The following is an 11,834-nucleotide window of genomic DNA, read 5'->3' on the forward strand; positions in this document are numbered from 1 at the left end:
CCATCCATTACTTCTTCTCACTCCTTCCTTCCATCTATTCAATAAGTAAACATTTCCTGAGCACCCAGTCACTATAGCTATACCTAGTGAATAGATAAAAACAATTGCCTGACACTCCCTGCCCTCAAAGAACTCTCAGTCTAGTTCAGCAATGAGGAAACCAAGGCCCAGAAAGGGGAAGTGATTTGCCCAAGGTCACACAGAGAGTTAGGGAGATGAGGTGAGGAGAGGTGAGAACATTCTAGGCAGCAGGGAACACATGGGAAAAGGCTCGGGCCTGTCTGCCTCCCCAGCAAGTCCCCTCAGTTGCTGCTTTCAAACTGCCTCCTGGCTCTCCGTGAGGGCCTGAAGAGCCTGCCTTACTCCACTGCTGCTTTCATTTTTGTTATTCTTTTGGAAGGAGAAGAGGGGGACAGCTGCTGCTGTCCAGCTGTTCTGTCAGACCACACAGCCCAGCCCAGATGTGTCAGGCTCTCTGTGATGGGTGAAATGGCTCCTGGGCCAAGGGCCAAGGAAGCTGCAGTGAGGGTTCTGTCCCGGGAGAGTTGGGAGAAGAGGCACCTTCAGCCTGGCAGCAGAGAAGCCCAATATTCCTCCAGCTGTCAAGTTGGCCTCGCTCATGATGTGGTACGTCTAGGTCATAAGGATCAGGATTTTGATATTCCAAGGAAATCACCCTTGATCTATTTTCTCTGTTGGTCAGAGTTCTGGGCTGTATATCTTGCCCCTCCCAGCTTCCCCAGAACCAGACATCCTCATGCCTACCTTCTGCCCAGTCTTGCTCCCCAGTTCTACCATTTACTCTGCCTGCTGAAGCGGGTTACTTCGTGTTCCAGCCAGAGCAATGCTTATGGTCTTGACTTAACTCCACCCAAATCTTCTTCCTCCATCCTTCCCCCTGGAGTGCTGAGACTTCCAGAAGAACAGCCTGTTCTCCAGCATCTGGAGCTGGTTTCTTGAGGAAGGTTCAAGAGCAAGCCAGGTCCCACAGAGGGATGCTCTGAGAGGGCCTTGGTACCAGGACTTGCAGGAGGCACATCGTATGGGGAAGGGAAGACACAAAGCGGGGCTGGCCTTCATCCTCTCCTCTGCTGGCACAATGGCCAGGCCAGACATAAACAGACCCTCCTGGGGAGTCCTGGGAACTGCAGAGGGCAAAGGTCCAAGTTCCCAGGTGGGCCGGGGAGTGGCATCCTAGAGTGAGGATGAGGAGAGGGCAGGGGATGGGATGTGTGGTCTCTCCTCTGACAGGCCAGGCAATGTGCTGGCTCTGCCCTTAAAGCTCTAGGCATCCATGGTGCCCTAAGGATGGGAGTGAGTGAGCGTGAAGGCGGAGCCCCTCTGATATCTGAGATCCCAAACGTTCCTGCCCTGGAGGGCAAAGTCCAAACCAGATCAAGAGGGGGAGAGAAGATGGTGATTTCTCCTCCTTGACTCCATGGGACCCTGTCCCGAGAACAGCATTTAGATGTCCCCTCCTCTGTGTCAGTTTTCTCATCTGCACAGGGGCCAATGATGCTTATATAACAGGCTCAGTAAAAGGGACACGGCCCCAGTCCTTCCTTGCTGAAATGCCTTCCAATAACTCCTTTGCCTATAGGGATGGGGATATTGGAGAGGGAGGGTGAGGAGGTCACCTCCTCTGAGAACCTTCCATGACCTCCAGCCTGGCTGGAGGCTCCTCTTTGGGCTCCCATCATGCTCTGCTCCATCATGGTGCCCCGTGGTGCTGCTCTGTCTGCTTCCCTCTCTGTCTCTCTCATTTGGCTGTAAGTGGCTGGAGGTCATTCTGCACAGTGACCAGCACTGGCACTCCTTTAGCTCCCAGTTGTTAAAGGATGGATGTATGTATTGAAAAATAACCAAGCGAATTCCCGGCTGGTCCAGGGAAGCCGGAGGGACCTCACAGCAGATGGGGGCACAGGCAGCATTTTTGTGGGATCCAGTCCGCATCACCCTCAGGGCTGGCTGGGCCAGAACCTGAGAATCCAGGGCCCCTTCTGGAATTATCAGTACACTTCTTGAACACTCAGGCCTGTCTTTTTAAAAACAGTCTCCCCTTCCCTTATAGGGACTGCCTATAAGGGAGTCTGAAGTCATTTTCTCTACAAATACAGTAAACCCTTGAAATAGAGCAAAGTACACTACAGTGTGACCAAAACTTGGCTTCTGTCCTATGCCTGGGACCCATCTCAAATAAAGGTGGGAAAAGCTCTTATCTTTGTGGGGCTGGTAAAGAAGTGACTACCTCGTGCTTCTCTGGAACTTCCTCAGTTTGGTTTGCTGTATGCGCTAAGGTTTCACAATCTTTACTTTTGTGCTTTTTGTGATAGTACAGACCAACTGAAAAATACCACTTTTCATTGATCCTACAATAACATAACTCCACATTTTGTATGATTGAAAATTTTGGACTCAGCTTATTGTTTTATGGTTGAGTATTACTATACTAAGTGCCTATTTTGTGCCACGGCACTGTGCTAGGTTTATGGCAATGAACACAACTGACATGGTCTCTGTTCTTAGGGAACTTGCTTTCTCACAGAGGAAGTGGACAATAAGCTGATAAAATAACAGCAAATTGAGACAGGAGCTATGAAGAAGTCAAAGGACTGAAACAGGGACTTCCCTGGCGGTCCAGTGGTTAAGGCTCCTTGCTTCCACTGCAGAGGGCATAGGGTTTGATCCCTGGTCAGGGAACTGAGATCCCACATGCTGTGTGGCATGGCCAAAACAACAACAGCTACAACAACAACGGACTGAAACAAAACAATAAGGGGTCCCACTTGAGGTGGTTGGGGAGGTTTCTCTAATGAGGCTTCCTTTGAACTGAGTAAGATGAGATGGAGCGAACTGGAAAGCATTCTAGATGTCAGGAATAGCATGTGCAAAGGCCCCACGGCAGGACTAGAAAAGACTTAATTTTAAGCTGGGTGAGTGTGGATCCAGGAGCCCCAGCGAACTGAACAAGGGGAAACTGGGGAAGGTGGAAGCCCTAGAGCCAACTGGTGCTCAAGGGTGAAGCCTAAGCCACAAGTTCAAATCTGCTGTGCATCTGTCAGCTGTAGACTATCCTACACCAGGGGTTGTGGGGGTCTGTGCCAAGGGTAGGGATGACTCGAGGCAATGATAACTCATTGGAAACCTTCCTAAATTTCAGAGACAGTGTGGGCCACAGGACCCTGATGGCTGGGAGTAGAGCGCATCCTTTTTCCTCTTCCTTAAAAAATGTGGGGCCTGGCCTGAGGGTTAGGGAAAAGGGATTCATCCAGCAACGGTTGGTTGAAGCCTCCTCTGTGCCAAGCACTGTACTGGGCACTGGGGATACAGCAGTGAACAAGACAGTTAAACGCCTGCCCTCAAGGAGCTCACATCCTAGTGGGGGGAGCAAAAACAAAATAAAAAGCTGCCCAAAACAAACTTAGTGTTTTAGAGGAGAAGGAGGTGTCTGGGGCGATCTCCCTTCCTGCAGGGGAGCCCTGAGATTTGGGTTCCTCCATTAGTTTTTCTCTATTAGTTCTTTTGTAGTGGATTCTACTTGGAGACCAGAGTGCCTTGGCCTTTGGGTCCTCTTTCCTGTTAGTGAGAATTTAAAGAGAAACACAGGCACATGCGCTCGCACCCCTCCCCTTTTAAGGGCTGTTAAAGGCCCACACACAGACATAGGAACACCCAAATGCACATACTTCTCTAATCTTCGTAAATCCCCCAAAGGCTGGGGTGGTGGAAATAGTAATGGTAGTGGTTCTCTGCTTCCCCACTCAGCTCAGGAGAAGCCAGGCTGGGGGCCTGGGGAGCAGTGATCAGGTTTAGCCCTCACTACCCCCCTTCCCCTGGGCTGGTCCCCGGTCCTGGTCATTCCCACACCTGGCCTCCCCAGCTGCTGGGAGGTGAATGAGTGTGCTGGGCAAACATCCTTGCAGCTTCCTGCTGTGCCCCTCTAAGACAACAGAACTCCTCTTCCTCCTTCTCCTCCTCCCCACCCCCTCCCAGCTGGGGCTTCTCTGGGATCCAAAGCCATTTCCCTCTAGAGAAACCAGAGTCATCCTTTCCCCTGAGCCAGAGGACGGACCTAGTGTCTCTCTCTGGAGACATGACCTGTTCTCCCTCTGGTCCTTTATCCCAGTTCTCTGAGCACCAGGCCCTCTCTCATACCTGCCCAGGGGCTGAGGGGTCACAGGGTCCAAGGGAAGACGGCTCTAGGGAGGCCACATCAGGAACTGTGGGAGAGTGGGGAGGGGCTGGGAAGAGAAGCCCCCTCATCTGGCGGGACGGGCAGCTTCTTCTGAGGGATGTCTCTGAGAATCACATAGACAAGATTGCAAGAGGATGAAGGTATCCTCACAGAAGGAAAAATACAGCACCCCTGGCCACCTCTAAGCACACATGGCATATGCAAAGTATGCAACTCATTTTCCTGTCTCTGTCCAAGAGATTGCATATTTCTTACACAGTTGTGTTCAGGGTAAGCATCCTTTTTGATTTTTGCCTTCTGTACAGAGTAACAGAGCACACACGGTTTCCACCGTGACTTTATGGCCTTATCTGGATGTTTAAGAAGGAGAGTGAATAACCTACCCTCCATCTTCCAGACTGAGAAGCACACAAACTTCACCCCTTTCCATCTTTAACCCTGGAAACACTTTCCTGTCCTCACGCAGGATGAAGAGGGAGTTGGGGATGGGGTTGGTATGGGGTCCCAGCTGGGAGGGACCTTAGACATCTAAATGATGGAGGCACCAGAGAAGGAAGGTGACCTGCTCAGGGTCACAGAGCAACTACCTACCAGAGTATTCTTTACCACTACCCCATCTAGTCTCCAGAGCATGTTAACTATGGAAACTTACCTGGCAGGCATCGTCCTGCATTAATCTTTAATTAATTTTCTCACTAAATCTCTATAATAACACTATGGGGAAGCTTCTGTATCTCCTTTTTTCAGATGAGGAATCCAAGGCCCACAGGAATAAAAGTCACTTGTTTCAACTGCCCAGCTGGCTGGTGGCAGAAGCACAGCTAGAAGCAAATTTCCTGATTCCCAGCCCAGGAGTTTTCTTTCCTCTTAGACATTCTTTCCTCTCCCCCTGCCTCACCTGGCCTTGCTTAGGCCTGAGATAAGGAGCTTTCCCAGCAGGGCTTTCCCTCCCCAGGCCCAGTACTGGATACCACTGTCTGATCATGATCATGCCTCCTTTCCTGTGCTGGACCAAGGCCCAGATGAGCAGCTGGGGATGCAAGGCTGAATGGAGCCGCAGGAAGAGGCTGTAGGCGGCAGGGTTCATTCAGAAGAAAGTCCATCTCAAAGCTGCTGAGGGCTGAGGGAACCTCACAGGGGGGCTCTACCCATAAAGGTACACGCTGCAGCAAACTCTCTCCCTCTGACCAGTACCTGTTACCAACTCCAGGAGGGGCGTATGGAACCCCAGATCCCTGCTTCTTCATTCCTAGGATCTGTGCCAGACCATCCTTAGAAAGAAAGATCCAACCTCTTCCCATTTTATAGACACAGAAACAGGACCAGGGAGGAAAGCTGGTTGCATGGCCCAGGCTCACAGGAGAGGCAGAAGCAGAGGGACGACTAGAACCCAGGTCTCCCCACTGCTGGTTCAAGCCCTCTCCCCTCTTCCCCGCGGCTTGTCTGCAGAAGTGTGCTCCCTCTGACTGGAACCAGGGGCCTTCCTAGAGAGCAGGGTGACCTGGATCTACTGCCTAATGGAGGACTGGGAGACCTCTCACCCCATGCCTCCCTGACTCAGGTTCCTGTCCCTGGACTTGTTCCCCACCAGCAGCCTGGAACAGTTTAGGTGGAAGTCCAAGATGCCCAGTCCTTTAAGTCTCAGTGCACTTGGCTCTTGTCTGCCAGGTTTATCTTAGTCCCAGGAGTTAGAGGCCAGCAAATAGAGACCCTTGAGATGATCACTGGGTGTGTTGTGTGTGTGTTTGTGTGTGTGTGTGCGGGGGGAGGGGGGGAGAGGGAGAGACTGGCAGGTCACTGCATGGGGTGGGGGAATCCCCCCAGATGCCCCAAGCAGCCCACATTTCAACCTGGCAGGCCCTTCTGAACCCAAAGATTTTCTCCCATTACCGAGCCCATCCCCCCGCCCCCCAGGGCCTTAGGGCTGAGCCTGAGAGAGGGAGGGAGGGAAGAAGAAAGAAGCCACGTTTCCTTAGGGAGGGAGGGGAAGAGAAAGAGAAGGACAAGCCCGGAGACAGAGACAGTCACGAAGCCACAGGGAGAGAGAGACAGTCAGGGAGACATAAGGGACAGAGAAACAGACCTAGAGAAAGACCTCCCTCCTTCTGAGCGATCACCCCGTGCTGCCCTGACCAGTTGAAGGTCAGGTCCCTCCCTGGGGGATCTCTGGCCTGACTTACTGGGGAGGCCACGGCAGCACCCCTATATTTCCGGGTCTGGCTCAAAACCCGGGTCTGGCTCTGGCCCCCCAAGGGGCGTCTGGTCTCTGGCCCTCGAACACTCCCCTGTGCGCCCCCCAGCGGAGAACCAGACGCAGAGCCACCGAGGTCTTAAAGGGGGCGCAGGAAAGGGCGCCGCCAATTTGCGCCCAGTCTGGTCCCGGAACCCCAGGGTGGGTGGAGGACGATTAGAAGACTTGGTGGGGAGGGAAGAACTGGTGTTTCTTGTGGTCGTATCAGTGGATCCGATGGCCCCGACGCCTCGACGTTCCCTTCCCCTAGAAGGCCGAGGCCAATGTATCCATGGACGGAGCCTCCAGGAGGACCGTGCACGGGCGCAAGCTCAGAGGCTCCAGGTTCGGGGTCTAGGGAGGTGTCGAGGGATCTAGTCACCAAATCTCAGAGCTCTAAGCACGTGTCTCTCAAGGGGACCCTGCACCGAGCCCCCTCCCCCACTTCTGCCCAGTGCTGTGTAGTCCAGGCCTTCAGGGGGCCCCAGGTGCACCGCGAAGAGGAGTAAGGAGTGGTGGAAGGAAAACACAGACCCTTCATCTTACCGCATTGTTGAGGAAATCAGACTCGTTCAGATCCCCCAAGTCCAGGAAGCTGGATCCGGGGAACAGCCTGTCGGCCGGGAAGGGCTCCAAGACGGCGTCCATCGCGGCAGGCTCCGGAGACCCCCTTCGGCTGGGCTTCCCTCACTCCAGGGCGGCGGCGCGCCCGGCCCAGAGCTCCGGCCCGAGCGCTGGCAAGCGGGCGGGGGGCAGGTCCCGGGCAAAGCCCCGGGGGAGGGGCGGGCAGAGGCTGCGCGGCCCCGGGTAGGGGGCGCGGGGGGCGCGGAGGCCTTAGGGCAGCGGCGCAGAGCTGGCTGGGCTCAGGGGGCCCGGGCGCACAGCGGGCATTTAGCCGACTCCTCCTCCTCCCGCTCCTCCGGGGGCACAGCTGGCTTCCATGGGGAGCCCGGGAGTGGGGCTGAGGGCTTGAGGAGCCCCCCGGACTGGGTGGGAGCCGGGGGCGGGGGAGCTGAGCGCTCCCCCGAGACTGGGTGACTGCCGGGCGCTCCGCTCTCTCTGCGTCTCCCTCTGCACGGCTTCTGTCACTTTTCCTCTCTGTGAAACCGGGAACCCCTTGGCTGGTTAGCCCAGCTGGCCGAGGCGCCACTCCTCCACATCAATATTCACGATAATTTCATATTAATGAGGAGAAGGAGGGGCCTGAGGAATCGTCCCTCCTCTTTTAAAGAGACAGCTGCGAGCTAGTCTTGCCAATCTCTTTTCTCTGAAAAGATAAGGGCTTGAAGCAAAATTGTCCTAGAGCCAATAACTGTGTTCCTTGAACCTCAGCTTCTTAAGGCTTTGCCAACCACACTCCCGTAAGTTCATGAGGCAGCTGAGTCATTTCTGTTCTTCCAGGCTTATGCTAGGGCCTGAACCAAATCCAAAGTCGGGGAATTCCATCTCTTGGGCCCCTCAACAAATCCCCTTTCAATGGGGAGATTTTCAGGTCTCCTCCTCCAAGAAGCCTTCCCTGACCCCCAGGCTGAAGCAGTTACCATCACTATACACCCACAGGGCATGGTGTGCTTACCTCCATGTGGTGAGTCTAATACAGTATTGTCATTGTTTGCTCATGTGTCTATAAACCCACTGGACTCTGAGATCCCTCAGGGCGAGGACTGTATCCAGCTTTCCTGTGTGTGAAAGTGCTGGGGGGGACAGCAGAGATGAGGTAAGGACCCCTCTTCTCATCAATCATCGAGTACCCCTAGTGTTTCTGAAGAACAAGAAGTTGGAGAACAGTAGTCATGGACTCTGCGTGAGCCAAGATGTAGGTTGGCTGCATGCTCCATGGTCATAGGACACTCCCAGGCTCCCTGGATCCATTACCTAAGTGGCCCGCTCCAGAGTACAGCTTAATCTCTTGAAAGGGCTGATAAACAATCACCAGGCACCTGAACAAATGGAAGTGGTCAGAAAGTCACTCCCTCAGAGGGCTGGGCACACTGTTGCTGCCCAGAAGTCATTAATAGGATTAAGTGTGTCCTCCCTGTCTGGAGCTTTTAATTAGCTCAGGAACCAAAAGCCTTTAAGAAGCAGAGATGTCATTGCAGTTAAGCCAGGGATGTCACCCAAATTGCTCTCTCAGTGCCAAGGTAGGGAAAGGGCACACAGCTAGGCTGAGATAGCAGCTGTTTGCCTGGGGCGGGTGGGCAGGCATGTGGCTTTCCCCCATCTCCTGATCCAGTTGACATAGTTCTGGAGAATGATGTTCTGACCCTCCACATTGTCATATGACTATTAGCTCCTGGGCCTCCCGGAGAGTTTGCTCTTGAGAAGCTGGGAATACAGCCCATGCTCTGGGGACCAGTTCACCAGCAGTGTAACTCTGAGAAGTTAGACAGGGCCAAAAAGAAATCAGTTCACTCTCTAAACAGTGGCAGGTAGAATTAGGGTGCTGAGGCCATGGGTGTTTTCCCCAAGTGAGTCACATCTGGCCAACTGGGGAACAGTCAGACACTGAGAATGTAGCTGATCCTTTGTGGGTGTGGGGGGTTGCCATCTCTGGCTGGGCCGACAAGTCAGTCCATGGTGGGTGAGCTTGTGACTGCAGGTGTCTGGAGGCCTGGCTCCCGAGCTGGAGTCCCTGCAGGTCCCCAGAAGGAACAAAAGTGCCCCTCTGCCTGAGGTTGGCTGAAAATTGTGCCTGTGTTCCTCCCAGCCTGCTCTGTAATTAGAGACATAGGCACCACTTAAGTGATTGGGGAAGATTATATAGTTTTAGATAAATAAGATTAGAGTGTCCTCTCTTTCCTGATTCTTACCCAGGTGAACACCCCAGGAAACCGTTGAAAATAATCCTGGGGAGACACTCTGGTTCTGGCACCTCCTGTGGAGTCTGAGAGGCAGGAGGTCCCAAGAGAAATCCTGGGGGGAAGGGACGGGGAGAGGAGAGAAGAGGAATGGGCCGTGTGGAGCCTGGCACGTACAGTAAAGAGAAGGATGGCGGGAGGTTTGTTCACACATTCTACAAGTATTATTGAGCACCTGTGAACAGTCCCTAGACCAGGCCCTGGGGATACAGTCGTGATTAAATACTTAAGTTCTAGAGTGAATGAGGAAAGAATGGGCAAAAAAAAAAAAAAAGTTACAAAGATAATTTCAGGGGCTTCCCTGGTGGCGCAGTGGTTGAGAGTCTGCCTGCTAATGCAGGGGACACGGGTTCGAGCCCTGGTCTGGGAGGATCCCACATGCCGCGGAGCAACTAGGCCCGTGAGCCACAACTACTGAGCCTGCGCATCTGGAGCTTGTGCTCAGCAACAAGAGAGGCCACGATAGTGAGAGGCCCGCGCACCGCGATGAAGAGTGACCCCCGCTTGCCACAACTAGAGAAAGCCCTCGCACAGAAATGAAGACCCAACACAGCAAAAATAAAGAAATTAATTAATAAACTCCTACCCCCAACATCTTAAAAAAAAAAAAGATAATTTCAAATAGTGATAGGACTATGAAGGAAATAAAATAGTGTGATATGATTGAGTAGGTAAGGAAGCCCTCTCTAAAGAGGTGATGTGTGAGCTGAGAACTGGAGTCATTTATGAGGCAAAAATGGAGGGAAAAGCATTCCGGATAGAGGGAACAGCAAGTAGAGGAGAAAGCAAGAGAAAGACTGGGAGGGGCAGGCAGTGACATGGGAGAGAGAGGATGAATGTGAAACCCCAAGGCCCTATACACACTCGCTATGGTCTCACTGATTCTATTCAAGTAGTGAAAAGAATTGTGCCTGTTCAGGTTAGAGGGCCCACCTGAAGCCTTCTGTAGCAGTCATCCCTTCGGTATCTATATCTCTTAAAGACTTTCCAGCAGAGGAAAGTAGACAGCTCGCCGGGTCTGCAGTCTGGGTTCTGACCCAACAGGGAGGGTCTACTTCCTCCAGGCCAGTGCTGAGCTTGAGGCCCAGATGCCTCAGGCCCCTTCTCTACAGCTGAAGGGGCAGGGGAAGGAGGCCCAGATTGGTGCTGCAAACACCCCGAAATACTCCAGGTCAAGAAAAGCTCACAGACCGTAGCCCCTCCGGTTGTGGACTCAGGAAAATCTGGTTGGTGCTCTCAGCAATGGCTCCAAGCTGTGAAGCATAATGCATAAAGATGCTCCAACCCACACAGTGACGCACAGGAGAGAAGGAACAGAGGTAAGCTTCCTGCCTGTCCCAGACACTGAAGGTCAGGTGGAGAGAGAGGCGCCTGACAGGTTGAGCTGTGAGCAGGGATGTGTGTGTGTATGTGTGTGTGTGTGTGTGTGTGTAAGGGGAGAGGGCTTGGCTGGGGACTGCCACACTTTGACACGCTTAGAGAGTCACTGCCCTTCTCTGGGTCTCAGTTTTCACATTTATCAAATGGGGGAGGTGTTAATGACCCCTAGGGTCCTGTCTTCTCCAAGCAGGGAATAGGGGGAGTTGGGGTGAAGGACCTGCCTCCTTAGGAGGCCTGGAGCTCCGATTTTCCAGGTTTCCATCCTGGAGCCTCCAGGAGGGTGCAAGCCTGGGTGTTTACATTTGGCAGGCAGGCTCTGGGTGGTGGTGAGAAGGTCGCCCAAAGTAAACCTGCCTTGTTTGCCTGGATTGTAAAGGAAAAAACGCTTTGGCACACTGTAACAGGAACTTCTGAGAAATGAAAACATATTCATCCTGGAGATTAGGCTGACTTCCGGGGCACAGAAGGGGGCCCTTTGTTCTCTTGTGGCTCCCTAAAATGGACCTCATGGCTGCTCTCCCTGTACCCCCCACAGGGCTAGAAGTGGAGTCCCTGGGGTTGCACCCTGCCAAGAGGGCGGGGGTGGGCCTCAGACCCCAAGCTCTCACTCTTCTCCATCCCCTTGGCCTGTGGTTCCTTCCCCGCTCCCCCCCGGAACCATAAAAATACCTGACATTTATTGAGAACTTGCTTTGTGCCAGGCACTAAATACTTGACTTATATTATCTCGTTTAACGCTTGGAACAAGCTTGTGAGATAAATATCATATTCACTGATTCTGAGATGCACATTTACACCTCTGAAATCAGAATGTGTCTTATAATCAGTAGTATGTTATACTTGAATGGACAGTGTTTTTTCCTTCTTAGTGTACAGTACAAAAAAAATGGTGTATCGTACAATTGATGACATCTTAGATTCGATGAAACATGATATTATTATCATCCCCGGTCTGCAGAGGAGAAAACCGAATCTCAGAGAGTTTATATGACTTACCACTCCTTTATTTTGCAGGAAACCAAGGCCTCGAGCCATAAGAGGCTTCCCTCAGGTCAGCCAGCTTCAATGAGACAGAGATAGGACTGAAATCCGGGCCTCCAGGCTCCTCACCCAGGGCCCTTTCCACTCACCCCAGATGAACTGGGTTTGCTCACTAGGGAGAGGCAGGCGC

General features: G+C 52.8%; 1 protein-coding gene across 2 annotated transcripts in view; it reads right to left on the reverse strand.

Moving 5' to 3' along the window:
• CREB3L1 (cAMP responsive element binding protein 3 like 1) overlaps positions 1-7,073 on the reverse strand; it is a gene marked incomplete at its 5' end in the record, with an annotated part of 34,115 nt that extends 27,042 nt beyond the window's left edge. For both annotated transcript variants that reach the window (XM_079709077.1, XM_079709076.1), the window contains one exon: positions 6,972-7,073. In XM_079709077.1, coding sequence (XP_079565203.1) covers positions 6,972-7,073 — 102 coding nt within the window. The remainder of the gene's footprint in view (positions 1-6,971) is intronic.
• Between the last annotated feature and the right edge of the window lie 4,761 nt (positions 7,074-11,834).

This window comes from Hyperoodon ampullatus (genome assembly GCF_949752795.1).
Source record: "Hyperoodon ampullatus genome assembly, chromosome: 7".
In the NCBI taxonomy this organism is placed as follows: Eukaryota; Metazoa; Chordata; class Mammalia; order Artiodactyla; family Ziphiidae; genus Hyperoodon; species Hyperoodon ampullatus.